The sequence below is a fragment of the Lacerta agilis genome, chromosome 11 (genome assembly GCF_009819535.1).
Source record: "Lacerta agilis isolate rLacAgi1 chromosome 11, rLacAgi1.pri, whole genome shotgun sequence".
NCBI classification, from domain to species: Eukaryota; Metazoa; Chordata; class Lepidosauria; order Squamata; family Lacertidae; genus Lacerta; species Lacerta agilis.
The window spans coordinates 60,488,459-60,515,664 of NC_046322.1; the positions used below are offsets into that span (position 1 = coordinate 60,488,459).

The 27,206-nt window shown below is 44.1% G+C and overlaps 1 protein-coding gene across 4 annotated transcripts; it reads left to right on the top strand.

The window, feature by feature from the left end:
* Window positions 1-391: 391 nt before the first annotated feature.
* Window positions 392-27,206, top strand: KLF9 (Kruppel like factor 9). Of its 4 annotated transcripts, none has more exons than XM_033163883.1 (3): window positions 392-1,287; window positions 12,652-12,728; window positions 12,824-13,369. In XM_033163883.1, exons 1-3 carry the CDS (start codon window positions 759-761, stop codon window positions 12,896-12,898), a joined length of 681 nt encoding a protein of 226 aa, XP_033019774.1. In that variant the 5' UTR covers window positions 392-758; the 3' UTR covers window positions 12,899-13,369. The 4 variants fall into 4 exon arrangements, with proteins under 4 accessions (XP_033019774.1, XP_033019776.1, XP_033019775.1 ...); XM_033163884.1 differs by lacking the exon at window positions 12,824-13,369 and adding an exon at window positions 25,058-25,260 and having other exon boundaries at window positions 397-1,287; XM_033163885.1 differs by lacking the exons at window positions 12,652-12,728; window positions 12,824-13,369 and adding an exon at window positions 3,143-3,585.

A 27,206-nucleotide genomic window follows, 5' to 3' on the forward strand; every position in this document is an offset into this window, starting at 1 on the left:
CGGAGGTTCCCGCCGGGCGCCTTCTGACGAGCGCGGCCGGGACGAGGCGGCCCCGCCAAGTGTGAGGACGGGCTCCGCGCGCGAGCCGGCGAGGGAGCTCTTCGGGGCCGGGCTTGGTCCCCCCCGCCCCCCCTGGAAACAGCGACGTCTTTTCCTGCCTCCCTCTCTCTCTCTCTCTCGGGTGGGGAGGAGGGAAACTCCCCCTCGGCGCTACTTGAATTACTTGAAATCGCCACTTGTGACACTGCTCTTCGCAAGGAGGCAGCCTTAGCCAAGATTGCAGCCCATCCCGCGTGCTCCCTCCGGGAGGGCAGGAACACCTCCAGGATCCGAACGCCATCTCCCCTCGAGTTGGCCGGCATCGGCGGGCGGGCGCGAAGGAGGGGCGGCGGCGGCGGCGGCGGCGAGGTCAAAAGGTGGGGCTGGCGGCGGTTCTCCGTTTTTCTCGGGGGGAGGGGGCGGTCACGGACGGTCGTGGTTATGTAAACGCCGAACCGCGGAAGTGGATCCTTTTGCCTGAGCGCCTCCCCCCGCGATCTGCAGCCTGAAGGCAGCGCGAGGAGCCGCCCGGAGGTTGCAGCACCCCCTCCCCAATCAGCCACCCCCCCGACCCACCCACCGACCCAGCCCTCCCCGAGGCAGCGACGCACCGACGGGCATCGGGCAAGTTCTCCCTCGCCTTCCTGCCCTTGGATCTACTCGCTTCCGCCACTCCTCCTTTCCCCTGGTGGGAAGCGTGGCTGATCAGCGCCCGCAGGATGTCCGCGGTGGCTTACATGGACTTCGTGGCTGCCCAGTGCTTGGTGTCCATTTCCAACCGCTCCGTGGCACAGCCAGACGTGACCCGGGAAGCGGAGCTGCTGAAGATGCCTGAGGAAGAAGAGGACGAAGCCGCCGCCGCCGCCGCCGTGACCAAGGAGATGAACGACCCCAGGGACGCCTGGAAGGATTATTGCACTTTGGTGACCATTGCCAAAAGCTTGTTGGACCTGAACAAATACCGACCCCTGCCGACCCCCTCCATCTGCAGTGACAGCGTGGAGAGCCCCGACGAGGATGCGGGATCAGACAGCGACGTGACCACCGAATCCGGGTCGAGCCCTTCGCACAGCCCCGCCGAGGGGCAGGAGGCGGGCAGCGGGTCCGACCCGCTCTCGCTGCTGCACGGCGGGGCGCCCGCCAAAGGGAAGCTGGCCACGGAAAAAAGACACAAGTGCCCCTACAGCGGATGTGGCAAGGTCTACGGCAAATCGTCCCATCTGAAAGCCCACTACCGAGTGCATACAGGTTAGTGGGGGTGGGGTGCCCGGGGGGGGGGCTCTGGGGGGGCAGGGAGTGGGACCTCGCAGCATGGAGGGATCGGAGCTGGCCGGACAGCTCAACCTGTTTACAGAAATGCTTCCGTTACATAAAGGCAAACAGGGCTCTGTTCTGGCTGCCGCTGCTGCTGCTTTTCCTTTAAAAAAAAGATGTCGGTTGTCCTCGTTTGAACCCCTCTTAAAGATGCGGCGACGATTTTAGCTCTGCTGTTCTTCCCGGCCAGTTCTATCTGGGAGCTTCGCCTTGCTCTCTTTTAAGCGCTCAAGAGAGCAGGCTCGCTCGTTTGGGTACAGGGTGTCGATGCAAACGGCACGTCAAGACGGTGGGAGGGAGGGAGAGCAAAGGGTTTTCCACTGGCTTGTCATGCTACTGAATTTCGGGTTTCCCCCTCCCCTCTCTCTTGCTTCTGTGTATCACTTAGGTGTGCTTTCACTGAGAAGCTCAGGCCAGTAGAGGAGCTGTTTAGTCCAAAAATGCTTATTTGAGGATGGAAGGAATGCAAGGGGTGGGAGGGAGAGACAGAGAGAGAGGCATGCTTAAGGTTATGTATGCACTAAGGGATGCATTTCATGATGACTCTCTGCTTCTTGCCAGGGCATCTGTCCAGAGGTCTCCCTGCAGATCTTGTATTGTGTTGCCTAGAATTATATCTCAATTAAGTAAAATATAGAATGGCAAGCTAACTTGATTCCTCCTCAGCTGTTTCCTCAAATAGCATATTTGAGCTAGAGCTGCATTTGCTTGGGCCTCCATGGCACATCTTGGTTCCATAGAACTCACTGGGCGTGGCCAGGTTTTGGCGGTTGTTGTGGATTGATGACGTCCTTTCTGAATTCTTGTGAAAAGACACATGGGTGATCCTGATGTTCACTGCATTTTCGTTTAGAATTGACTGGGCAGAGAAAGGGATAAGGGTGTGAAGTCTCTGTCTTTGGAAACTTTCCCACTTATCTTTTGAAATGACTTTCAGTTTTCATTTAATCCTCAATAATACAGTAGCCATCTTCATTTCAGACATTTGAATGAAGATATGTTGCTTGACTGCCTTATGTCTTAGGTATTAGAATCAGAGGTTGAGTGTGTCTTTAGTAAAGTGTTACATCTAAGGGACTGTTTTATTCCCAGTTTAGAACCCAACCCACTGTAAGGGTCACACCCTCTGCTATTGAACACAGCTGGTTTTTCATTGCAGTATTCAATGTGCATCACCAAAAGAAAAATGAATTGCTTCGCAGGTGCATGTTTAAGTAAAGCTTTTGTGGAAGACCATGGGATTGGCAAATGTCACTTTTTCCAGCAAAGGACATGTTATCCATTTGTGTGCACACATGTGTCGGCAGCTTCTAATGATGGTACGATAGCACACAGGGCTATGCATTTCTGTGGTAGAACATGACTCTGATGTGGTTATACATTTGGACTCAAGTCCTAAGAAAATGTGTGTTTATATTTTGTCTTGGACATTCAACTGGTATTTGCCTTGGCAGTGTCTATAGACTGGGAGAAAGGGGGAGTAAATGCTGAATGCTCATTCACAACCCCAATTATGCATAAAACAGGATATTTTGTGCCCTGAGTTGGATGATATAGCAGTTTTGCAGCATGTTAACCTAGTAATATAAAAGGTGTCTGCTTTTGCAATTAAAATTCTAATTCTAAATTCTAAAAGCTGTGTTTTTAGATTTTAAGGTTTGATTGAGAGCACTGCATGATGCATACAATCTGCATGGCTTTTTAAAAGTGGAAGCTGGCCTAGTAAGGGGAGAGACAAGTGAGGCAAGAGAGAAACTCATGTTGCTCAATATTAGCATTTTTCTTGTAGATTATTTTCCCACCACAACTTCCCCCCTTAAAAGCCAACTGGAAGAGAAAGAGATCTTCGTTTTAGGAACTGACACGAGTCCAGTAGTGCTGCAAACATCTGTGTACTAAAGTATCTTTATCCTGGAGGGAGTGGCAGAATGTAGATTCTGGCTGAACTCCCCAACTCCCCGCTGAAGTGTCTTTCTGGCCTAGTTCTGTCTACTGTGGGAGGGAGTCCCAGTGCCGCTTTCCTGCTGACAGAACTGGCATCGTTTGCAGTTCAGAACGGAAGATGAACAGGAAAAGGAGGGTCGTGTGTCACTCAAGAGTGATTCCTGTGGTTAAAGCACAGAACATAGGAAAGAAAAGAGTAGGAGCGGCACCAGCCAGTTTCCTTAGTAGAGCAGGAGTTCCAGTTAATTTGTGAAGGTACAGAAGTCCATCACCTGAGACTGTCCCATTAGCTTTGGTGCCCATATTAAATGCTGAACCAGTAACATCAGAGTTACCGGTAGATTGGATTGGATTAAATTTATGTGCTTTTGGCAATTAAAATGTTTCAGTTATCATACTGTTTTGCAAAGTACGGATTTAATAGATTTGGTTTGAAATGTGTACTGGATTGAAATTCTCCCCAATTCCTACCTGCCACTGGTTTTTATTCTACCAAATAATAAACTCTATGCTCTGTTTTGCTCTTTGAAATTCATTTGTATCACTGAGTTATTTACAGCTAGTAGTAGCTTGTAGTAGTTAAATATCCCCCCCCCCGCATACAAAGTTATTCCCTTTGCTAGTAAACCCCCCACATTTTCTAGTGTAAGGTTGAATTATTTTTATTTATAGTGGGGGGGAAAGACAATACAATTGTATTAATGAGAAATTCCAAGGAGCATCGTTTAAAGGTTTGAGCCTGTGTCCTTAGCAAAAAAAAAAAGAGAGACACTTGGGCTCTACATTTGAGTGTAAAGCTTGCTTGCCCGATTTAAAACCCCTCGAGTCCCATGGCATATTTCTCAATGGTACCTGCCTGCCCCCACTCCTTGGGCTGGCCCCCATTGGACATTGGGGATCTCTTTTTTTAAAAAGCACATTTCTGCTTTTATTATGTACAACTTTTAATGTATACTTAAATAGGCCCTTTTCTTCATTGGAACTTGCTTTCTGGGCCATCGAGTCCAATTTTCCATGCAGCCTTTCACAGCCACTGTGTAAAGAAGGTGCAGGTAAACCCTTGGCTGCTCCATTGTCTTACATTTTTAATGCATATCACATGCTCTCACATTTTATTCTGAAGAACGGTGTCAGAATCTTGCTCAACCCCCCTTTCAAGTAAAATGTTTTTTCAGTGAGTTTTTATTCATTATACAGGGTAAAACTACAGGTGTCATAGCAGTCTGTGCCGTAGCTTATGAGGGCAGCTGTACTGAGCAACTTACCCAAGCACAGGGCATACTACAGTCGTACCTCAGGTTACGTACTCCCACAACCCGGAAGTGTAACCCGCTGTGCGCACGATCTGCACATGCGCAGAAGCATTCTGCGCACTTCACGCATGCACAAAACGCGTTGTTCGGGTTACGTACATTTCAGGTTATGTACAGCGACCCGGAAGCAATTAAGTACGTAACTTGAGGTACGACTGTATTCTAGTTGAAGGGGCTTCCTCAAATTTAGGGTGTATCTGCTCCATGTCCAAGTGGGAGGGGGGCCTGGAGGCACTTGCATGGTCCTTATGGACACTGTGGACATTTTGCACCTGGCTTTCAACCACTTGCGACCAAGCAATGACACCGGGGTGCAACTGACATCACCATCTGGCAGCACGTGCCTAGGAATCATTGGATCTGAACTATTCTCACACATTAATACTCCATCCTGTAGAATTCTTTAAGTTATATTTTTATCTGCACATTCAGAATGAATTTCTGGAGCCAAAATGCTTTCTCTGTGCAGTCTGAACAGGTGCAGTCACCATTAAGAAAAACTATCGGAATTGGCCAATATATATGTGGACTGTCCCTGCATCAAGTGACTTTTCTTCTTTTAGTTCTCAAAGCTCTTAACTGAGCTCAGGCCAGATATCTAACTGAGAATCAATTGCAGTCAGTCCATCATTTGAAGAATAGGACTTGAGAGCCATATTGCCCCCAAATGGCAACTTCCGTTTGGGGACTGTAACCTTGGTTTAAGGAGCCATTGGGAGTTTCTAACCGTGCTGTGGGGGATCTGCATCAGTGTAACCCTAACCATGCTGAAAATCTCTATGAAAGTTGTGGAAGGTCATAGTGTGTGAGTTAAGGCGAGAGAGTTAAAAAAAATATGGGTCTATAAACCACGATAATTACAGCTGTCTCTCAAACAGGCTCTTTTTCCCTTCTGGGGTCAGAAGTACATCTTGCTTTGAGGCCTGCATGTGACATAACAAAATAACAAAGCCCCAAATCTCAAAGTTAGCAATGGATATGAACTTCAAAGCAAGACTCCATGGTAAAACTATGGAATAACAAGTAATTGAGAAGTCCAATACATGTCATTTGGATCTGAATATAGATAATGGTTTCCTATCCTTCTACTGTTATTTACACTTATACGACTACCTTGGCAATGCCTTAAATCATTTAAATTATAATTGAATTATTACAGGTGGTACTCTTTGATGTCATTGCCACTCAATCCCCAGTGCAGCTCTCATCAGCCTCAGGCAGCCGGGTCGTGCTCAGGGATGTTGCAGTCCAGCAGCCTCTAGAAAGCCTCACAGCTACCTCTCTGGAAGTTGATGATATGTGTGCCATTTGAGGTCTCCATGTAAGCTTCTAGTTTCTAGCATACACACTAAAAACAAGCAAACATTGGTATCTTTTTAATAGAACTTTGGGCCTAAGTCCATGATGGTAATTAAGTTCAAAGTGCTGCAGTTATCATGGATAAGATGGAAGTTACATGTGGTTTCAACGTCTATCCTGTGTTTGAGAGAAAGTTCTCACAATATGTTGTGTCTTCCACATCAGAAGTCCCAACCTTCCCCTATTATTCACTCACAGGGAGAAATGCAGTGTGTGAATGGATGGATCGAGGATATGCTCTTGTGAACACAATGCCTACTTGAGGTGACTGGCGCGACAGTAAGGATTTCTCTTTGCAAGAATCCTTTTGTTTTGTTTTTAAAACTCATATGCTAGTGAAAATACTGTGTGAATAGTGAAATGCATTATAATTGACTCTAATACTATATTGATAATGCCTGATTAAATGGCAAGAACAGTTTCTATTACTCACAAACTTTGTTTTCTAATGTTAATTTCTTCTTTATCTCAAGTATAAAACACACATATTGTATAAAATGCATATTGAAGATGAAAGCAGTGAGCAGTAAGAGTCAGATTTACTCATAAGCTTCATTCTTTCACACCAAAATTGGTAACTATAATTGCCACAAATGGACATTCTGAAAATGCTAGCATTAATGATTTATTTCTCCAGGTTGTCCCTTTGCAGAAAGGAGCATGTTCTGTATTTGTCTGTGCTTCCTAGAAAATGAACACGCAGTATCTTTCTGAGCAAGGACATTACTTTCCCATAGCACTGTATAATATCCACATTATTTGTTTATTTATATCTATATAGATAGATATAGATACACAGAGAGACACACCTCTCTATATTTTAACTTTCAAAAACACCAAATTTAAAAACACCAAAAGAAACTCAATACAGCTAACAAATCAAAACATTACACAACTTTTAAAGCATATCTTGCAGTTCCTGTTCCTTGGCACAGTCATGAAACTGAACTATTAACATAATGAACTAACCACAATAATAATTTCTAAAATAGCCATCAAATTAAAGCAGTGTTAACTGTAAACCATCTAAAAGTGCACTCTCTCTCTCTCTCTCTCTCTATATATATATATTTAATGCAGAAACAAAAGGCACACATCCCACCTCCCCTTCCCTCCACCCCCCAGTTGTACAACTTTCATACGAGTCTCGACATACGACTTAAATACCTGGTGACTCCCCTTCCACCCTTTTTCTGGTGTGTCCCCCCCCCCAAATCGCGTATTCAGAATTTTTAATCTTCGAATTTCTTCTTCTGTTAACTCCTATTCTGCTGGATTTACTCCAGACCTGCTAGGTGGTATTTACTTGTTTATACTGGTTCTTAAAACATTCAATAAACATTTTCCAATCCTCCTTATATTCTTTATCATCTTTTTCTCTTACCCTGTTCGTTATGCTTGCCAATTCAGCATATTCAAGCATTTTAAATTGCCACTCTTCCTTGGTGGGTACAGTATTTGTTCTCCGCCTTTGTGCCAATAAGATTCTAGCAGCAGTGGTGGCATATAATATTTGTTTAGTTTTGTTTTTTAGGGACTTCTGTTGTTACCATTCCCAAAAGGAATGCCTTGGGCTTTTTGGGGAATTTATTTTGAATATCTTTTTAAATTTATTGTAAATAAATTACTTCCCAGAATTCCCTGATTACTTTACAGGACCACCACATGTGGGAAAAGGATCTCTCCACTGCACTTACCTTTTTCTTTTTTCAACATTTTCACTAGTTTGGCAGGTGTTAAATACTATGTTCTTGCTGGCTGACTAAAACAATAAAGTGATGGGACCTGACATATCTCAGTTGGCAAAGTGTTCCACAGGCTGGGCATCAGGAAAAACTCTGCCACTGGTTAACATCAGTCATATTTCATGGGGTCAAGGGATCTGGAGATGGTGACCAGAAGATGTGGAAGAAGGCAAGTATTTGTGGAACTGAACTGTCATCCCAAGACTGCAGTGGCTTTGGAAATCAAGTTAAGATTCAAATATCTGGACCTTCCATTTTCCAATTGCTTGGAAAGAACCCATTCCCTAATATTTCAAAATATTGGACTCATATAATATGTAGTCTGGCTCCTATAGTATGTAAACTATTACTGCCTAGGAATGTTTGGGCCTAGCCAATGTCACCCTGCCCTTTCTGAGCCACAACAGCAATCTGCAGCATATTTATTGCATCTTGCAAAGTCAGTGGGTTATGGTTCTCTTTCTTACCCATGCAAAAAAGGAAAGAAAAATGGTTACAACTTTCTCAATTCTGTAAATCAGTAAAAACAAAGAAAGAAGCAAGTTTGAAGCTTTTGAAAACAGCAAGCATATTAAGTATATCAATTTTCTAAAAAACGGAAACATTTTGACATCTTGAAATTTGTGGTTTTTAATACAGGACACTCCTGACTCCTTGTATAGATTACAAAATGCAGCTGTGCAGCAACAGAAATGTCTCACAGGAACAGGTAGATACCTAACCCAAATGCTGTATCCACGCTTGAGTAATCCAGAGACCTTGTTCTCCATTCTTGCTGCTTGGCTATCCTGCACTGTTCAAATTACCTTTGTTTCTTCCAAGTAAGAAAAACAATTTTGCTAAAGTTGAGATGTTGGTGCTAAAGTCTATGAAGCTACTGTTTTGGTCTCAGTGGCTTCTCTGGTCTAATCACTCTTCTTTACGGGCCATGTTTTCCTAGCAAGCAGATACCATACCTCTAGAAATGCACATATCGTGGATCTAAATGCATTTTCTTTCTCACCAGCATCAGTATATTTGTGGCTTCTATGTGTGTTCCTAACAAGCTGACTATTTATCACATATATGAAGGAAAAGGATGCTTTGCAGATCTGCTGCCAGCTGGCCATGAAGTATCCAGATGCTTGTAAACCTCTGGATTCAGTGAGAGTGGAATTCTTAATCTTCAGTCTATGGAACTGGGTGTTCAGACTCTGTTGCCCAGCCAGGAATCATTTACTTGGGATAATCCATGCCAGAAGAAGAATGGAGGAGTAGCATGGCCAGTGCCAAACATTGGGAGATAACAGCAACATTCTGGAACAAGGAAGAAATCCTGATCTGAACACATTCCTATACTGCTCACCCATCCATTGAGACTTCAATAATTTCTGGGCAATGTGGATACATCTCTGGCTAAGGTGGACAGGCATCAAGTGGTGATGACAAGAACTGCATAGCCTAGTGCTGATGCAAGCTGGACAGCGCAAGAGCTCAGAAGACCCTCAGCACTCTTGGAAGAAAGCAGAAATGGCACCAGTTCCAGAGGCCTTCGGAGACAAAGAGGAATGCAAGGTATTTCAGAGTGTTTTCTTTGCATTGTTTGTGGTAACTGGATTTTTGAGTTTGGGGATTGTGGGGACACTCATTAATTCTTCCTGTACCCCTTTCATTTATGGGGTGAATGCAACCTTTCTAAGAGCTCCTTTTTTCCTTTCTTAGTTTTCACTTTATCTGTTTAAAAGCTGCCTCAGGCTGACGCCCAACATTAAATGGAAGCACAATAAATTATCTGCAGGATCACTGCATTCTGTTTACAACTGTGGGCATCCAGAGGCCCCTGAGGAGCCCACCATAAGGTTACAAAGGACACGCACCCCCTGCTGTTTGCCTAAGCACTGAGGTTCCGTTTAGCTATCAGAGATAATAGTTGTAGCATGTTCTATGCTGAATTCTGTAAGTTGGCTGTGTTGCAAGAAATCCTTCTTTTTCCTTTCTTTTCCTGCCCTGAACCAATTGCCAATCAGTGATACATCATGGTAAGCCATAGTAAATAGTTACCTTGAATGCACAGATTGCTCCCACTTCACCACTCCTTGCTAGTGAGTGGGAGCAACAAACAGTGATACAGGATTTAGTTTGATATTCCAACTGGGGGTTGTGATTTTTTTTGCTCCAAACAAGCCACTTTGCAAAGTCAAGGTGTGTCGTTGATTTACCAATTGTGGTTTGTATGAGCAAAACGAACCACAATCCATGGTGCGTCTGTAACGTTAAATCAAGGGTTGTGGTTTGTTGCTGCTCATTGGCAGCGAGCAGCAATTTGCACATTCACAGTAAATCATTAATCCTTGGGTGAGCCTGTGTTTCTAGTATTATGAAAGGGAGAGAAAGTTCTCTGTATTTTCTTCAAACCAGTCACTTTTTTAAATTGTCCGCCATGCACGCTCCAATTCATCTTTTTTTCTAAAAGAGCTACAAAAGCTTTAGCCCTTTTTTGTGGTGCAAATTAGAAATGTAACCTGTTTCCCAAATGTGACTGCACCTTAGATGTCTATAAAAGCTTTATGATGCATGTATTGTTTTGTTTTTATTTCATTTTCAATCCGTATCCTAATGACTCCTAACATTAAGGCTGCAGCTGGGGGCAAGGATAGAGAGAAGCATACACTTGCCTTCCATATGTGTATCTGGTCATTCACCCCTCCCAAGTGGCAGGTGCCACCCTTATCCCTGAAACTGCTTTTTAAATTCCCCCAAGTCCCAAAAGGGGTATATATGTGTGAGCGATGCACATTTCAAAGGGAAATGCTCCCCCACCTCTCTTTTTTGAGCTTGAAAGAAGCTCTGGAGTCTTGAGGGGCATGGATGTTACCAGGATTTTTGTTAGGGGGGCAGGCCTTTTATTAGGGGGGCAGAACTTCAGTTTGTTATGTATTTTTATTGAATTTTATTGATTTAGGGGGCAGCTGCCCCCGTGTCCCCCCTTGGCTATGCCCATGGCCCTGAGCCTCCTCTGAAGAGGGAACTCCACGAGGGAGGGAGGAGAGCATGTACTCCCTATGGATCTGACCAGTGAGCCAGGGTTGGGATTCAGATTATGGTCTCTGGATTTGGGATTTAGGTATGCATTGGCTTGTTACCTGTGCTGTCAACCCTATGTGGCTACGCAGTGTCAGTGGCTATTACTGTCTCCATGTACCTCCTGTCCCTAACCCTATTTCTGCATTCCTATCAGTTCAGATGGGCTGGGGAGCAGCTTCCCCAAATTCATTTGGGAGAGCTGGGAGTCTGGGACTGGGAGCCAGGCCTTTTCAGAAGCTGCTACACTTCCATAGTATTTCTTCTCCAGTGATAGCTGCAGAGGCCCAACCCTATTTTAGTTCAGAAAGTTATTAGCATTCTGGGGAAATATTTTAATTTTTAATTTTACTGCAGGTTGAATATTATAAACACCCAAACACAATTTTTAAAATGTAGTTGGCACTTTTTCTCAGGTAGTTGAAAACCAGCAGGAAAGACTTGAACCAAAGCAAGGCCACTGAGAAACAAGTGGGAGATGCCAGCATTCTCTAGTGAACCTCAGGGTATTCACAAGGCAACACCTTTTGTAAAACTCAAAAGGGACCAGCCTTCCTCCCTACCTCCCCCCCCTTAAAAAAGAGAGCCCAATGAGGACTGAGCACACTTAGTCGCCTCCAGGAGCCATACAATATTGCGTGTCAGTTTGAAAAGAGAAATGGACTAAGAGGGGGAAAGGGACTGAGCCCCATAGAGGGCCTAGCTGGGCGCTGGGAGCCTGAAGAGCAGCAACTCCCCCATTAAAGGGAGAGGTTGCAGGGCAGCATTTTGTTCCAGGTCTCATGTGGAGAATCTAGCTATCAGGGTTTGATTGTAACTTCTTGGACTTTTTTTGTAAGTAAAGCAGCCTTTTTGGCAGCATAATACTGTAAGTTTAAAGCACACTTTTTAAATGGCCAAGGTATGGAAGCAAAGAGTATCAGCTGTCAGGAGGATTTGGTTTTAACCCTATTTTCTGGTCTCATCTCTGTGCCCTTAGAGAAGAGTTTGGATTTGATATCCCACTTTTCACTACCTGAAGGAGTCTCAAAGCGGCTCACATTCTCCTTTCCCTTCCTCCGCCACAACAAACACTCTGTGAGGTGAGTGGGGCTGAGAGACTTCAGAGAAGTGTGACTAGCCCAAGGTCACCCAGCAGCTGCATGTGGAGGAGTGGAGACGCGAACCCGGTTCACCAGATTACGAGTCTACCGCTCTTAACCACTACACCACACTGGCTCTCTCTTAGAGTACACTACTGTAATAAAATGAATGTTGGGTAGTATACTCATATCACATGTACGCATCACAGCATTTGCCAGACTAGCCATTTGTTTGCAGGGATTCTGTGTCTGGACTTCACTTTAATTTACAGGTCTCCCTCCAGCCGATCTACTGAAACTGTTGCCAAGTAGGCAGATTCAAGGCCAACTGCAGGATAGTAAAGAACAAGACAAACAACTGACCTTCTTCGGCAGTAATTTACCTCAGGCCACTGGCATAATCTCTGTAAGTTTTAGGAACAGCAGTGTTCCATCACTGCAAGCTTATGAGTATGGCTAATTCTTGCCCTGACATTATACTCTAGGGTCTGGATGTGTTTGGTGTCCATCCATAGACGTAGAGCTCTGTAGCTCTGTGTTTTATTTTCTTCCAGAGCAGGGCTAAGACAACTTGGAGCTTTCCAGGTGTCGCTGAGCACCAGAACCCAGCATCTCTGACCATGGCCATGTTGCTTGGGGCTGGCAAGAGCTGGAGTCCGAGACCATCTGGAGAGCCACACATTTTCCCATCTGTGCTCTATCTAGAGCTCTTGGTCAACATTGTTTCCTGGCAAAATACAGGACCATTGTTAACCTGCTCCCTGTCTTCCACTCCCCATTTCTGTTTTCACATGGGACCCATTTTCCCTCTGCAGAAACTGAACTCTCAGCACAACTGGCACCTTGCTTACCAAGCTGATATGTGCAAGAAGGTGAATGAATGCAAGTTGTTTTATTTTATTGGATTTTCTGCTACTCTGTGGGCACTATTAATAATCCTGTTAACTGCCTCCATTTCTCATCCTAGAAACCACTGTTATATCAGAAACGCTTTGGAAGGGAAGCTGAATACCTGGGCACTTGTCACAGAGGTTGGCTGTAATGGCCAAATACCTGAGCAAGTTCAGGAGAAGGAAATAGAAAACTCTGCTCTTAAATCTTCAGAGAATACGGCAAGAACAGTTTGGCAGACTGCTACATTCATGAAGTCATCTAGATAAGCTTTCTTGTATAAGCCAGAGTAAAGCAATGTGTTGCCAGAATCTATCCAACATCATATCTAAAGGAGGTGTCAGCAGCAGGAGTTTCACAGGAATCTAATGAAAACAGATGCACTTTTACCTCCTGACACTGGTGTGGATGTGGGATTCACCACCTCCGTGGAAATTCATGCAGTTACAGAATGGTCACTGGGCTGCTGCATCCCGTCTGTTTGTGCTTTCTCATGGCTTTCCTTCCTTGTCAAGGAGCAGAGAGTGAACTTCCCAGGAAGTAAATATGGTAGCACCTGCTTTTTGCACCTGGCCAATGTAATTGTTTTTTTTCTAAATAAAAATTGTTTTGGTACTGGTCATCTCTGTGAATCTGTTACAGATACTGCTCCACTACATCATATCTCAAAACTCGTATTGCTAATGCATTTGTCCTTTGAAATTATCCCTCTGCCTCTGCATATGAAAACCACCATTGTTAAACATAAAAATGGTCACTAACACCAGGCACCCATCCACCCTGGTTTCTGACCTCAGCAATGTTATGCTCTCCACCTACTATTTCCGTAGAATGAAGATGTCCTTATTAATAATGGCTTATTTGATATTTGCAGAAATATTTCTGTATGCTACATTTCCACATGGCACTACTAGAGTATCTAGGCATATTTTCTTGGACCTTCAAAGTCTGTCGTAATAGTTGTTTTCACAAATGTGCAGAGGGCAACAGACATATGAGACTGCCAGTTACTAATACCGTGGTACCTCGGTTTTTGAGCGTCTTGGAAGTCAAACGTTTTGGTTTTCAAACGCCAAAAACCCAGAAGTAACTGCTCTGGTTTTTGAACGCTTTTTCAGAAGTTGAATGTGCCACACAGCTTTGGTATTGAGTTTTCCTGAAGCAAATGCTTCCAGAAGTAAATGCTTCAGTTTTTGAATGTTTCGGAAGTCATACTGTACAATCTTCCGGAATGGATTACGTTCGAAAACCGAGGCACAGCTGTACTTGGTATTTAAGCACCACCAGTCCTGCAATAATAATCCCGTGTAGCACGATAAATACAATTCTTTTCATGGGATTTGTATAAATCCATTTTTTTGTACATATATCCTTTGTGCTGTGATCTGATGTTGGGCTTTTCCATTATGGTTTCCCTGCCCTCAGTAATCTGTTGCTCTGATGGGACTCTGATGGGAGCCTTTAGGTGGTGAGAAAAAGGGTTATTTTGTGAAGAAGAGGGAGGAGAAATCCAAAGCGCAGGGAAAGGAAGGCAATGTTTCCTTTGGCATTAGGGAATAGTGGTCCTTGGAGGCATAACATTTTCATGTCCTGTGCACTTAGCCCACCATGAGTCCAGTGAACTTGCAGGTGCCTGGAATCCCCTGCTGTTTTGGGGAAAAAACAGTGCCTAGCGGTGTCCACCCACTAACTCAGTCTGTTGTGTAGGGAAGGGATGGGGAAAGCTGTGGCCCTCCAGATACTTGACTCCCATCAGTCATAGCCAGCATGGCCAGCCTGCCCAATGGTCAGGGATGAAGAGAGTTATTGTCCAATAACATTCCTGTGTGGGAAATACAACCAATTCCTGCTGTACTCTGCTAATCTTTTTTAACTACCATCGAACAGTTGCCAGCAGGTCAATGAGGACTTAGGAAGAGAAGGGTAGTTTGTTTGTTTTGTGTTTCAGAGAATTTAGTCTTGGAGTTGTGCATAGAAAGTCAAGTGCCGAGAATTCAAAGGACATCTGCCTAAGGGCATTGTGTGCTCAGTCCTTGTTATTTTCCTTTGAAAGTGACCAGAAACCATGTGCTGCCTTCTGTTCATTCAGTAGAACTCCCTCCCAGATGAAATTAGACAGGGACCTTCCTTCTGGACTTTGGGCATATGACTAAGGTAGTGTTTGGTTTTATGATAATTTTCTATTGTTTTATTGTTCCATTTCCTCTGGAATGTTTTTATGTATACTGTTAAGAAATGTGGTATATAAATGTCTTAAATAAATTAAAATTAAAAATAATGGTATTTGGGAGGCATTTTGATTATTGACTCTTAGGGAAGGAGAGCTTAAAATACACTAATGGCTATTCCCCCCCCCCCCCATGCAGCAGTCATTGGAAAGTGGCTGCAGTCCTGCACCTACTGAGCTGGAAGTCATCCAGACTTGACTCAGTGGGACTTACTTCTGAGTAGGCACGTATAGAGAGGATTGTGCTGTCATTTTGTAGGCGGGTGGAGTGCTTTGTACATGCTGTTAAGATCACCTAAATGGTCCCAGTGGTGACAAATGAAATGCTCAGAAAATCCCATGAATGGAGGATGAGGATCTGGGAAGTGGCAGTTTGGAGATCTGGTTTCTGAACATGTTGTGCTGAACATGTTGTACTGGAGCTTGTCTGAGTGTTATCCAAAGTTGCATTCACAGGCCTGCCCAGTGAATGCTCAGTAATACAAATGGTGTTCCAGATCCGTGCAAGCCATCAACATTTTTGCTTCATCTGTTTGATTCCCAGGTTGCGCCCAAGTGTGGATACTGCTCCACAATACGCCTCTCAATACTTTGTCTTGTTGAGGTCAGCAAAAGAGAGGACTTGGGTAGCAAAAATGTTGTGAGGTATCCCCAGGCGACCGCATTATGATGCTGTTTGAGAACACTTTTTAAAAAAAACAACAACATGCTTCTGCCTGTAACAGTTGTCTGGCCACATAATGAGATGCCTTAGTTTTCTCCTTGATCTGGTAGCCGCCTCTGATGCTACCAGTTCACCTTTTATAATACTACTATTATTATGAAATAATGGGAGGAATTCAACATCACATGAAGGTGATTGTTCTGTCTAGGCAAGCATTTCAGCTTTCCAGATGGAGCAACCCCTCCTCTTTCCCTGCACACTGTTCTGGGGGTGCTCTGACCCCCAATCCAATTGGGGGGTGGGATGCAGAGAAAGGAGGGGGGAAGCCCCATTGCACAAGTAAGTGGGGGCCCTTGCACAGGGCTTCTGCTGATGGGACTCATAATGTTGAATCCCACCCAATAATTAGACAATCATTCTCCTATTCCTAAGCCCTCACAGATGCCTCGTGGGGAATGAGGTTTAGATCCTCCCAGATCTATGAATGTTGGGGGGGGGGGTTGTCTTCTTTTACCAGGTCTACTAGCCTGCCAGTACATATTTGCATGGACACGTCTCTAGCAATATTTCTCTTTAGCATGGATCAATATTAGTGAGTTTGCACCAGTGAGTCAGCACCATTGCTGCAACTGTGATATTTATTTCTAAATTAATAAAGGCTGAAGGGTGATAGCATGCCCATCGAGCAGCAAAAACTGTTTTGTGGCCACTCCAGAAACACGGGGGGTGGTGGGAAGGGTTAATGAAGCAATCCCAGGCAGGTGCTCCCACATTCTTAACTACTGTTGTGGAGATAGATGGCAGAGACTAAAGAGGGAACAAGGAGGTGAAGTCTGAAAGATCCAGCTTTGCTATGGGGAAATATTACTTTCAAAGTGTTCTTTCCAATGTGTAATGTAATCTAGAGCCAGATTAGAGAAAAATTGGGAAACTTAACAGACAGCGAAAAACAGGAAAGTTGAGATACAGCAGTTGGGTAAGGAAAACAAAAACAGGGCGATGATTCAAGTTTTAGGCCTTCTAGCTGTAACAGGTGGGGGCTCCATCACGAAAGGGGGCAAAAGCACACAGAATCCTTCTCCTATGTTATTTTGCTCACACTTGTGGAAATGAATCTGTCTCCAGGCAGTGGGCGGGGGGAGGGGCAGTAACACAGCCCTTGCACCAAAGTATGACTTTATTTTGAATTCTCTGAACCCTACTAAATTGGTTCAAAAATAGAAAGGCACTGGCTGGTACCTCTCTCCACAGAGGGTTCCTGTCTAGTCCTGAAAACAAAATGATAAATGTGGCTTGGAAGCAAGGAAATGAGGGGAGAGAGAAGGTACGGGGAGTCTAGCTAAAGCCTAGGTCAAGGAAGGAAGGAGCCTGCTCCTGAGGCTCATCATGGGGCCTAGTGCATCTTGGAAAGAGTCTGTGTAAAGCAGCAGAAAGACTGAAATGTGGAGACGCTTGGAACAGTTTGTGTGCAGAAGACTGAACCAGAGTGGTGTGTAGCAACTTCAAGAAGGAAGTGGGGTGCCTTGTGCACCCATTTATGTGGGGAAAAACCATACCTTACTGCCTCACCCTCAATGTACTGTATGTGTGGGTAGGGGGGCTTTTTTCACAAAGGCTCCAGGCTTGTACCGGAGTGATATTTCACAATAGATACCAATGGAGTGTTCCTGGGACATCTTGAGTTGAGTTACGGTAATTAACTGTCATGCCACAGGGTGAAAGCCCAGCCATAAAGGTGTGTTTTCCTACTTAATCCATTTTTAGCAAGATACCATTGTCTTTACTGAAAAGGCATGAATTTGGAAGGTTTCCATACCTAATTAACCCTTGCTGAAAGGGGATGGACATGGACTTCCCAGAACACACTTAATTTAATTTGGGTGGGAGCATTTACTCTCAGTGAGAGATACCCACAGTTCAGCCAGTTATTTGTTGAATTAGATGTGGCACTGGATTGAATTGGGGAATGTGCAGCTTCCTGCTTGTCACCATCATGTGCTGGGATTCTTGCTGACTCACCCAAGAGGGGTGTTCTGTGTCCACCACAATGATGCTCATCACTCAGGGCAAGGCCTAATGACGCAGGGAGTCTGGGCGTGCTGCGAAGGAATCCACAATTCCCGCTGAACCAAGCTTTTCAGTAACAGTGTCTCTCATTTTGCTTCTTTGGTTTATCACCTCTCTAAGCATGTGAGCTCAAAGCTGCTATTGTGATCCTTTAGCTTTAAAACCATTTCCAGTCATAAATACAATATATTTAGGGGGTTTTATGTTGGAGTTCAATGAAACACCCACCAATCCCCATTGCATTTCTCCTGGGACTCAATAGGAATTTCAGAGTTGGATAACAACCTGGCCTTTGCCGTTATTGTCAAGAATCTGTTTGCTACTTCATTTATACCTAGTGATGCTTTTATTCACACACAATCTGCTTATATTGGCATGACTGGCAGGTCTGGGATTTCAGTTAGGCTACTGCATGATGCCTGAGGCAGCTCCTGGATTCCTAATAGTCATAGTTTGCATATTGTGGTTTGGTTTTGCTTTGCTTTTGGAAAACAAGTTTCTGGTCCATGGGGTTTGTTGTGTATTGATTCAATGGTTTTTATATCTGTATTACTATTGTCTGTATTCACATTAGGGTAAAGTAACTGCCTAAGAGCCAGTGTGGTGTAGTGGTTAAGAGTGGTAGACTTGTAATCTGGGGAACCGGGTTTGTGTCTCCGCTCCTCCACATGAGCTGCTGGGTGACCTTGGGCTAGTCACACTTCTCTGAAGTCTCTCAGCCCCACTCCCCTCACAGAGTGTTTGTTGTGGGGGAGGAAGGGAAAGGAGAATGTGAGCCGCTTGGAGACTCCTTCGGGTAGTGATAAAGCGGGATATCAAATCCAAACTCTTCTCTTCTTCTTCTTCCTGTTCCAGAAGGAACAGCTACTATTGGTTCATTTAAGCTGCTGTATTTGGATCCTCAGTCTTATTGGTTCCCACCAAAAGGCAGCTTTGTGATTGCTTGAGATTGTTCCTTCCAAAATGTATCCTTTCTAGCCAGTCTTCTGTCACTATAAATGTAGCTTCCCTCTCCTCAGTTCCCAAGTCTTGTTTGCCTGAATAAAGAGTGTTACATGAAGAAGCTGTCTCCTGCCTGCTATGTCAGAAAGCAATATGCTGTCATCTGAATTCAGTGATCCTTTGTGGATACAGGGACACCATGATACACACACCCAGCTTGACAGGGAAGAAGGTGTGGGTCTGTGCACAAAACCCTTTATACGTGCAGATCTCCTCATGCCATTGAATTTAATTGGAAAGTCCACATGTGCTGAAGCTCTGAGTGCACATTGATGTACCGAAGCTCCGAGTGCACATTGACGTGCCAGCGCAGCTGGCCACATGACCCGGAAGCTGTACACTGGCTCCCTCGGCCAATAAAGTGAGATGAGCGCCGCAATCCCAGAGTCGGACACGACTGGACCTAATGGTCAGGGGTCCCTTTACCTTTACCTGCAAACAACTCTTTTGCCCTCTGCAAGTTTTCTCTGCCCTTAAAAATCAACAACTCCATAAGCCTTCTTGCCTAACTTCTACATGTGTTCATTTATTCAGTTTTACAGAAAAATAAGCAAATTTGCATATGTACATAGTCTGATTTGCATAACTTATACTGAGAGCAGAATATGAATTTTCCTGCTACAAGTCAGTATCTTGCCTTGCCATAGAATCTGGACAGCTCAGGCCTAAGTAGGAGCAGTCCCTTTGTACAGGTTCAGCTTGCTTCCCACTGAGAGGCTAAAATGTTATTTTGAGATCTTGTTAAATGTTGGGTTTGGAAGGATTGCAAGCAGCGAGTGGGTATGGATATCTGGCAGGTTATATCATCTTCACAGATTCGTAATGTTAGGAGTAAAAGCTATTCCTAATGGTTGTTTGCTCCCCGTAAATGGTTTGGGTAGCGTTTGTCATTATTTATGTGCTTTGACACCCTCAATCACATCTGTCCTTGTTGATGTATCAAAGGTGATTGGTGGGGAGGGGTAGGAGGCAGTTCAATTTACTTAATCAAATCCACCAGGGCAATAAATAGAGCAGATTTGTTTTTCTCTATTTAGTTGGGATATGGGATCCTTTTTAGTCTCATTCCTCACAGCTACGGTTGACTTTATTATGATGCCAAGTGAGGAACAGTCAACCAGCTCATAAATACAGAAATAATTAATCACATCTACATCTTACAAGCTGCTGGTGCACATGAAAGAGATGCTGGGAAGAAAATCAGCACAGGTTTGTAGAGATGATTCATAGAAAACTAAGCTCTCCTTGTTCGCAATCTTTGGCTGGCACTGCATGGCATCCATCCAAGTGGAATGTTCGGAAGACCTTACAGTAAATGATATTCCGACCAACATTCCATTCCACTTCTGTGTTTAACAACAAAACCCATTCATTTTTGGCAGTGATTGAGGAAAATATCTCACTGTTTGGGTGAGTGCTCAAAAGAAAAAAAGTCAATAGAGCATGGAAGGATTTAGAAGTTTGACTTTCTTGGTAGCTGACACATATGTGAGGGTCAACTAACTACCACAGTGTCCCAGGCGCACACTGTTTTGAGGGCCATCTTTCTGGGATGCATCTATAATCCACCCTTTAGCACATTTAATTTAGAAATCCTGTGCATCTTTGCTCCAAAGGAAGTCTCAGTGGGGAGGTGTGCAGAGCATTGCAGTCTGAGAACTACAATAGAGGTTTCCTTCCATCAGCCACATATCAGTGCCCAGCTAAGCACACTTAAGTTCCATAGAAATCACAGGGGCAGACATTGTCCATAACTCTGCGCTGAATAATTGCTGTATTGTTTTAAAGGGATGGCTTTATTATGTATTTTAATGAAGGATGTTTATTATTTTAATATAAGTGTAGCTGGTTTTCATACTTTGTGAACCACTTGGGCACCTATTTTGGCATTAAGTGGTATATACTTTAATTAATTAATTGGCCCGTTTATTTATTTATTTATTTGAGATTTCCTTGATTTACAAAAGTGTGTGCAATGTCTCTCTCGTATTTTTTCCATGTAACATTTTTATAAATCAGGTTTGGTTGTTGAGACATTAGGGAGAGAAGGGGGAAAGAGGTGAGTGGGATGGAGGGATGGGTGAGGTGGGGTGACGATGTTTCTATTTTCCTTAATATATGTAGGGTTTGGTGTTAGCATTGTTTGTGTAGGTTCTCTGTTGTTCGCTTGTGCTTCTTTGGTGGTGAGAGGTTGGGATTGGCGTAGGGTGTGATTGTTCATTTGTGGTTGGCTGTGGTGATCTTTGGTTTCTTCAGTGTCTGGTTATGTTGTTTCTGGCTGCTGAGAGTAGATGGATTATGAGTTCTTTGTGTTGTAAGTGGGCATTATTGTCTTGGAAGATGTTTAGTAAGACCAATTCTGGGGTGGTTTCTAACACTTGCTATTTTACATATTTCTTGTATGTTTGTTGGCCACAATGGTTGGATTTTGGGGCACTCCCACCACATGTGGAAGTATGTGCCTGTGGAGGTGCACCTTCTCCAGCATTTTGGTGAGGTTCCTGGGCGCATTAGCGCTAATTTTCTTGGCGTTAGATACCACCTGTAGGTTAGTTTTAGGGTGAATTCTCTTCTTTTCATTTATATGGATTTGAAGGGGGGTTTAGACCACATTCTGGTCCATTGGGTGGGATTGATTTCGTATCCTATGTCATCCTCCCATTGTTTTTTGATTGTGTCTTGGGAGCTCGTGGGATTTTTGAGTAGTATTTTGTATATTGCACATACCATTCTTTTGCCGTGTCCCTTTGTCATTAGGATGAGGTTTTCGAAGGTTAGTTGCTGCCGATTTTACTGCTGGATTGTTTAAGAGGGCATGTAATTGGTGTTGTGTTAACCAGGCCATTTGGGTGTCTTCTAATTTGTCCTGTATTTCTTGTGTTGACAGAAGTTTGTTATTTTTATAGAAGTCTATTAGGTGATATAGGCCTTTGGATTGCCAGGTTTTGGTTTGGAGGTTTTGTGCTGCATGGTGTAATAGTGGGTGGTAGGCCAGTCATGTACTACACTGGAGTACAGTGTTGGAGCATTCTATCAGCTATATTATTTGGCTGGTCTCACATCTTTGAATCTGAGAAGTGCTTCTCACAATATTCTTAATATGTACAGTTACAGGTGGGTAGCCGTGTTGGTCTGCCATAGTCAAAACAAAATCGAAAATTCTTTCTAGTAGCACCTTAGAGACCAACTGATAAGAATCTGAAGAAGTGTGCATGCACACGAAAGCTCATACCAGCAACTAACTCAGTTGGTCTCTAAGGTGCTACTAGAAAGAATTTTCGATTTTGTTTTAATATGTACAGAATTTTGAAATGTTGAAGGTGGTCCTGTATGGAGTGTGAGAGATTGTGTCATGGTGATAACAATGCTACTGAAATCGATGACTGTTAGTTACTTTCATGGGGGTTCTGACATTATTGTTATTATTTTGTCCACACCAGGTGAGCTGCTTTTTTAGGTCTACTGTTCCAAGCTTTTAGCTTAATATTTTTTCAGGGCTGGATATATAGACCCGAAGGTTCCCTTCCTGGAACAGGAAAAACTTTGGATCCATATATATAATTAATTGTTACTATTTTTTTATACAGTATACCACTTACATGCCAGAATGACTTCTAAGTGCTTTACAACTATAAAATCAATTATAAGATCCACACATAATTAAAACACATTTTAAGGATTCCAGTGAGGCATCAAAACATCCTTAATTAAAATGTACAACAACCCAGGCAAGTTAAAAACTGCGACAATTGAAACAGTGAAAGCAGAGTTGAAACAATGAGGTCAGAAGTTTAGTTCTGGGGAATGATTACTGGAGCAGGTCTGTTTTCAGGAGCTGCCAGAATGGTCACCCTAATGGTTGAGGGCATCCCACTACACGGGGGCCACCAGTGGAAAAGGCTTGGCATTACCACAAGCTGATAAGCCTCAGGCAGTGGCAAAACTAACTGGCTTCCATTAGCTGAACACAGTGCTCTTACTGGGCAGTGGAGGGGAAGACGGGTTTTCATGTAACCGGGTCAGAGTTATTTAGGGCTTTGCATGTCAGCAGCAGAACCTTAAAACTGTCCCAGTTGCGTGGTATGTGCCTGATAAGAAGCGCCACTCGTCACTTGGGCTGCAAGAGAAGCCCCACCTAGTGTGCACTGCAGTAATCCAGAGGTGAGGTTCCCAACACATGTCCCAGCGGCCAGAAAAGGGTGCAGTTGACGCACAAGACAAAGGGCTGACTGGTGCTCTTCACCACAGAGGCTGCCTGGGCCTCCATGGGCAAATATGGTTCCAAGAGCCCCCCAAAGCAGGATATCTGTCCTTTCAGGGGGAGTGCAACATCTCTCAGAAAAGGCAGACTCCTCAATTCTCAGGCTTCTGAACCACTTACGCAAAGTGTCTCTGTCTAAGCAGAATTCAGCTCCAGTCTTCTGACCTTCATCCTCTCCATCGCTGCATCCAGCCACTGGTTCAGTTTATGCCTATTGGATTTAATAGAAAAACTGTGTGTCATCAGCATACCAATGTCACTGTGCCCCAAACCTCCTGAAGGGATTTCCCAGAGGCTTCATTGCCTAAATAGTGTGGGGGATGGAGTTGTGCATTGCAGCACCCTGCTCCCCAGCTGCCCAGATGTAGACATGTAGTTCCCCAGGGCTATTCTCTGGCACCAGCCATGCAGGCAGGAGCAAAACTACAGTAGCAGAGTGGCTCCAACTCCCAAGCCATGGAGATGGTCAGTGGCATTAAAAGACCCTGAGAGATCCAACAGCAACAGTCAGATTGCACTCTTCTTGAAGGAGGACCAGGGCATGAACCCTGATGGGAACGAGTCCAGATAATCTGTTTCCTCCAAAGTGCCTGAAGCTGAGCTGCCCCTTAACTTGTCCCCAAAGGAGATGTTAGAGACTGGGCAGAAGCTGTCAAACACCTCAGGGTCCAGCAAGGGCTTTTGCAGGAGCAGGCATAGAGGACAAGCCCACCTTGTGGCAATCCATAATGTGGATAGATAGGTCTTCACATTGTAACTCCTCCAAGAAGAGCAAACAGTGTCTGCATTTGGTGTGTCTGACCAAAGTTGACTCAGACTTGCCTTTACTTTTAATAATATATATTTGCAGGGTGTGGGAGCGAGGGAAGGAAGCAAATGCCTCCAGACCCAGCCAAAGCACAAACTGAAAAACATTAATAAGGAAGGATGAGTTGTTTGTTTATTATTTTAAAAATTGAAAGGTGTTTCTTTGTTTCTCATATGTGGTTTCCACATTGAAATTGCTGTGAAGGATTACAAAGAGTTGGAGTACCATTTTTAGGCATGGCTTGCTGGCTTCCTGTCTCTTAAAGTAATTAGGTCACAGTAAGATCCTTGGTCATCATGCCCTACTGACATAGAACTGCCCAGAATTTGCAGGTTAAGACAGCAATCCTAAGCTCCTGGGGAAGGCTGGCTGCCCTGGAATTTCCTCCCTATCAGCAGAGACAGAAGTGGCCTGGCAGCAGTGGGAGGTGAAAAGGGGCGTGTTGGGGGGTGCGTCGAGGAAGCTTTGGAGCCACAGTTGTAAAGCCCTTCTGTTCTCCCTCCCACCACCAGCAGCAGCAGCCTATGGTAATACCGGTAAAACTACACCAACCCTGAGCCTGGCACAGCTTAGGATGTGATGGTTCCTCCACTTTGCCCAATTGTAGTACGAGATAATCACTTTGGGTATCTCATAGTACTGTATTGGAAATGAAATGCTATGGATCTGAGTGAGGATGAGAGAAGCTGTGGCTCTGTGGTAGATGTCATATTTTTAATATCTGATACAAGTAGCTGCTCAGCAGCTTAAGATAGTGAGAGAGTGGGAAACATCTCTTGGCATGACAATTTGGAACTCTGTGCCAGAATAGGGCTGTCTGGCCTCTTGGCCAGGCAAAGCAGCTGCTCCATGTCTCTCAGTAGTATTTTAACTGGAGATGCCATTGTTAGGGTTTATTGCAGTTCAGGCTTGCAGTGATAGTGCAATAATTTGTGAGACACCTAACATATTTGTTCACAGCACCTGCTTACCTTAATGGAGCATCCTCAAAGTATTACCTGTGCTGAAATACTTAGCGGTAAATATATCGGATGACCTTCCAAGCCAGGTGTGGGGGAACCTTTGACACTGCAGATGTTACTAAACCACAACTCGCAGCATCCTTGGCTGTTGGCCACGCTTGCTGGGGCTGATGGGAGTTGTAGCTGAGCAACATCTTGGGGAAGAGCCAAAGGTTCCCTGCACTTCTTCTAAGGAATCAAATGCTAGGATTTAAACAAGCAGCCTTAGTTAACACAATTTGCTTCCTTTAACTGCTGTTTCTTCTTTCCCTTCCCACAGGTGAGCGACCGTTCCCTTGCACATGGCCCGACTGCCTTAAAAAGTTCTCCCGCTCTGATGAGTTGACGCGACACTACCGAACCCACACTGGGGAGAAGCAGTTCCGATGCCCGCTCTGTGAGAAGCGGTTCATGAGGAGCGACCACCTGACAAAGCATGCACGTCGCCACACCGAGTTCCACCCCAGCATGATCAAGCGATCTAAAAAGGCCAGCTCTGCCTCCTTTTGAATAACAGACTACAATGGGGGGTGGGGGGGGGTGGGGAGACGACCATTGTCGAGAAAGGCATAACTGATCAGCACAAATACGTCTGCCAGTGTACAGAAATATTCCCCTACTTGCATTTTTAAAGCACATGTAGCTGGAAGATTAACATTATTGTCCTCTCCACCCTGCTATGCTACCAACAACAGTCTTAAATCAGTCACTGCTGGGTGGGCATTGGGGGGGGGGGATCAGCAGAAATAATGCAACTTTTCTTTTTGTAGTTTAAATAATTGACACTGGTGTATATATGTCTGACTGGTGGTTTGACCTGTGACACCACAGTAGTGATTCCAAGCTCTTTGTGATTGCTGTGTCATGGGCATGTTTTGTTGACTAATGTAATGCTGCTTGTATTTAAATGAAAACAAAAACGACAAAAAAAGTTTAGTACAACCACTTTCCAGCTCACTTAAGTATTTTTCAAGTAAAGGAAAAAGAACAGAAACCCAACTCCATAGCACATGTTTTAGAAGACGATTGACTTATCTCTGTGTGTGTCTCTCTCAATGGTCCACCCTGTTCAAGACTGTTAAGAAAAAAACATTACATCTGTTGCTCTTATTAGCTGATTGATGTACAAAAGAAGAGAAAATAAGGAGGTGAAATTTATACTGAAGAACTGTTCTGTATAACCAGGTCTTTTTTTTTTTAAGAGAGCTACACTTTTGATTATATGTTGCTCTTTTTGTGTGAAATCATGCATACAAACCAATGACTAAGCAAAAAGGAAAGCAAGATATAAGCTTGTATCATGTGTTTCTGTGGCTCTGCTCTTCATTTGCCATTTGGGTATATTTGTGAAAAAGTCACTGTAGAGAATGTGGGAGAGGTATGAGACCAACAGCAGTGCCCCTACTTCTAGCCGACTTTCATCTGAAAACGATGTACCGTACTGTACTCTATAAATACCACTAACAGTGCTTTATTCTGCTGCGGTTCATTGGAATGGATGCATAAGCAGCAGCTACCATCCTTATAAGCTACCACTTTTGTAAAGGTTTTCTCCTTACGACTCCCTCTCTCTGAAAGGTGCATTCTCTTCATCCAGTTGCCAGGTTCCTGTCAGCCAGTGGGAACTGTGTGCATTTCTGGAGGGAACAAAACTCCCCCCCTCTCCTTACACAACATTCTCTATGCTAACAGATACAAGACAATGAAGACTCGTTGGTTTTTTTTAAAACCACTTTCCAAGAGACTTCTACCTTTTCATAAATTGCAGCTGTTGTACAGAATATGGGAAGAAAACAACCAACCAACCAACCAACCAACCAACAACGAGGTAATTAAACCTACCACACAGGACATGAACTCTGCCACTATGTACCTTGTGATCTTACCCTGTGTGTTAGGCTTGATACATTGAATGATTATGGCAATATTTCGTCCGTTAATGCTAAGGCTTGCTCTTTGAAAACAGGAGTGAAAGCATCCTTGGGAGAACCCCTTGCATCTAGCCAAGCCGCCATCTTCATCAATGTTAAAGCATGAACTTTCCCTCCCCCATCTCTTGTAATGGTGGAGAATTATGTTTACAGACTTTCTCCTGCTACCCAGAAACATTCTACTGGTTCTATGTTCTTTACTCCTCCTTCGCAAGGAGAGAGAGGTGCAACTGTATAATCTAGGGCCAGATTCATCCCTGACATAATCGCCCTGCAGCCAGTGGAATTATATTCTTTGTAAAGAATCTGTACATACAACTCTTGTAAAGTACACCTGCAATGGCAGAATCTTCTTGTTTCACCTGATAAAAAGCTAGCTTCCTAGAAAAAAATAAAAATAAACATCTCAGAGAGTAGAGTATTCTACAATCGTCCGTGGCTTCCAGCACTTAGAACTCAGTATGCATCTAGCATTTTTAACCTATGTGGTTCATTATA

Coding starts and splice junctions, on each gene's coding strand:
- KLF9 (XM_033163882.1), top strand. CDS start 759: ATGTCCGCGGTGGCTTACATGGACTTCGTGGCTGCCCAGTGCTTGGTG. Junction 1,288..25,057: donor CCACTACCGAGTGCATACAG/GTTAGTGGGGGT, acceptor CCCTTCCCACAG/GTGAGCGACCGTTCCCTTGC.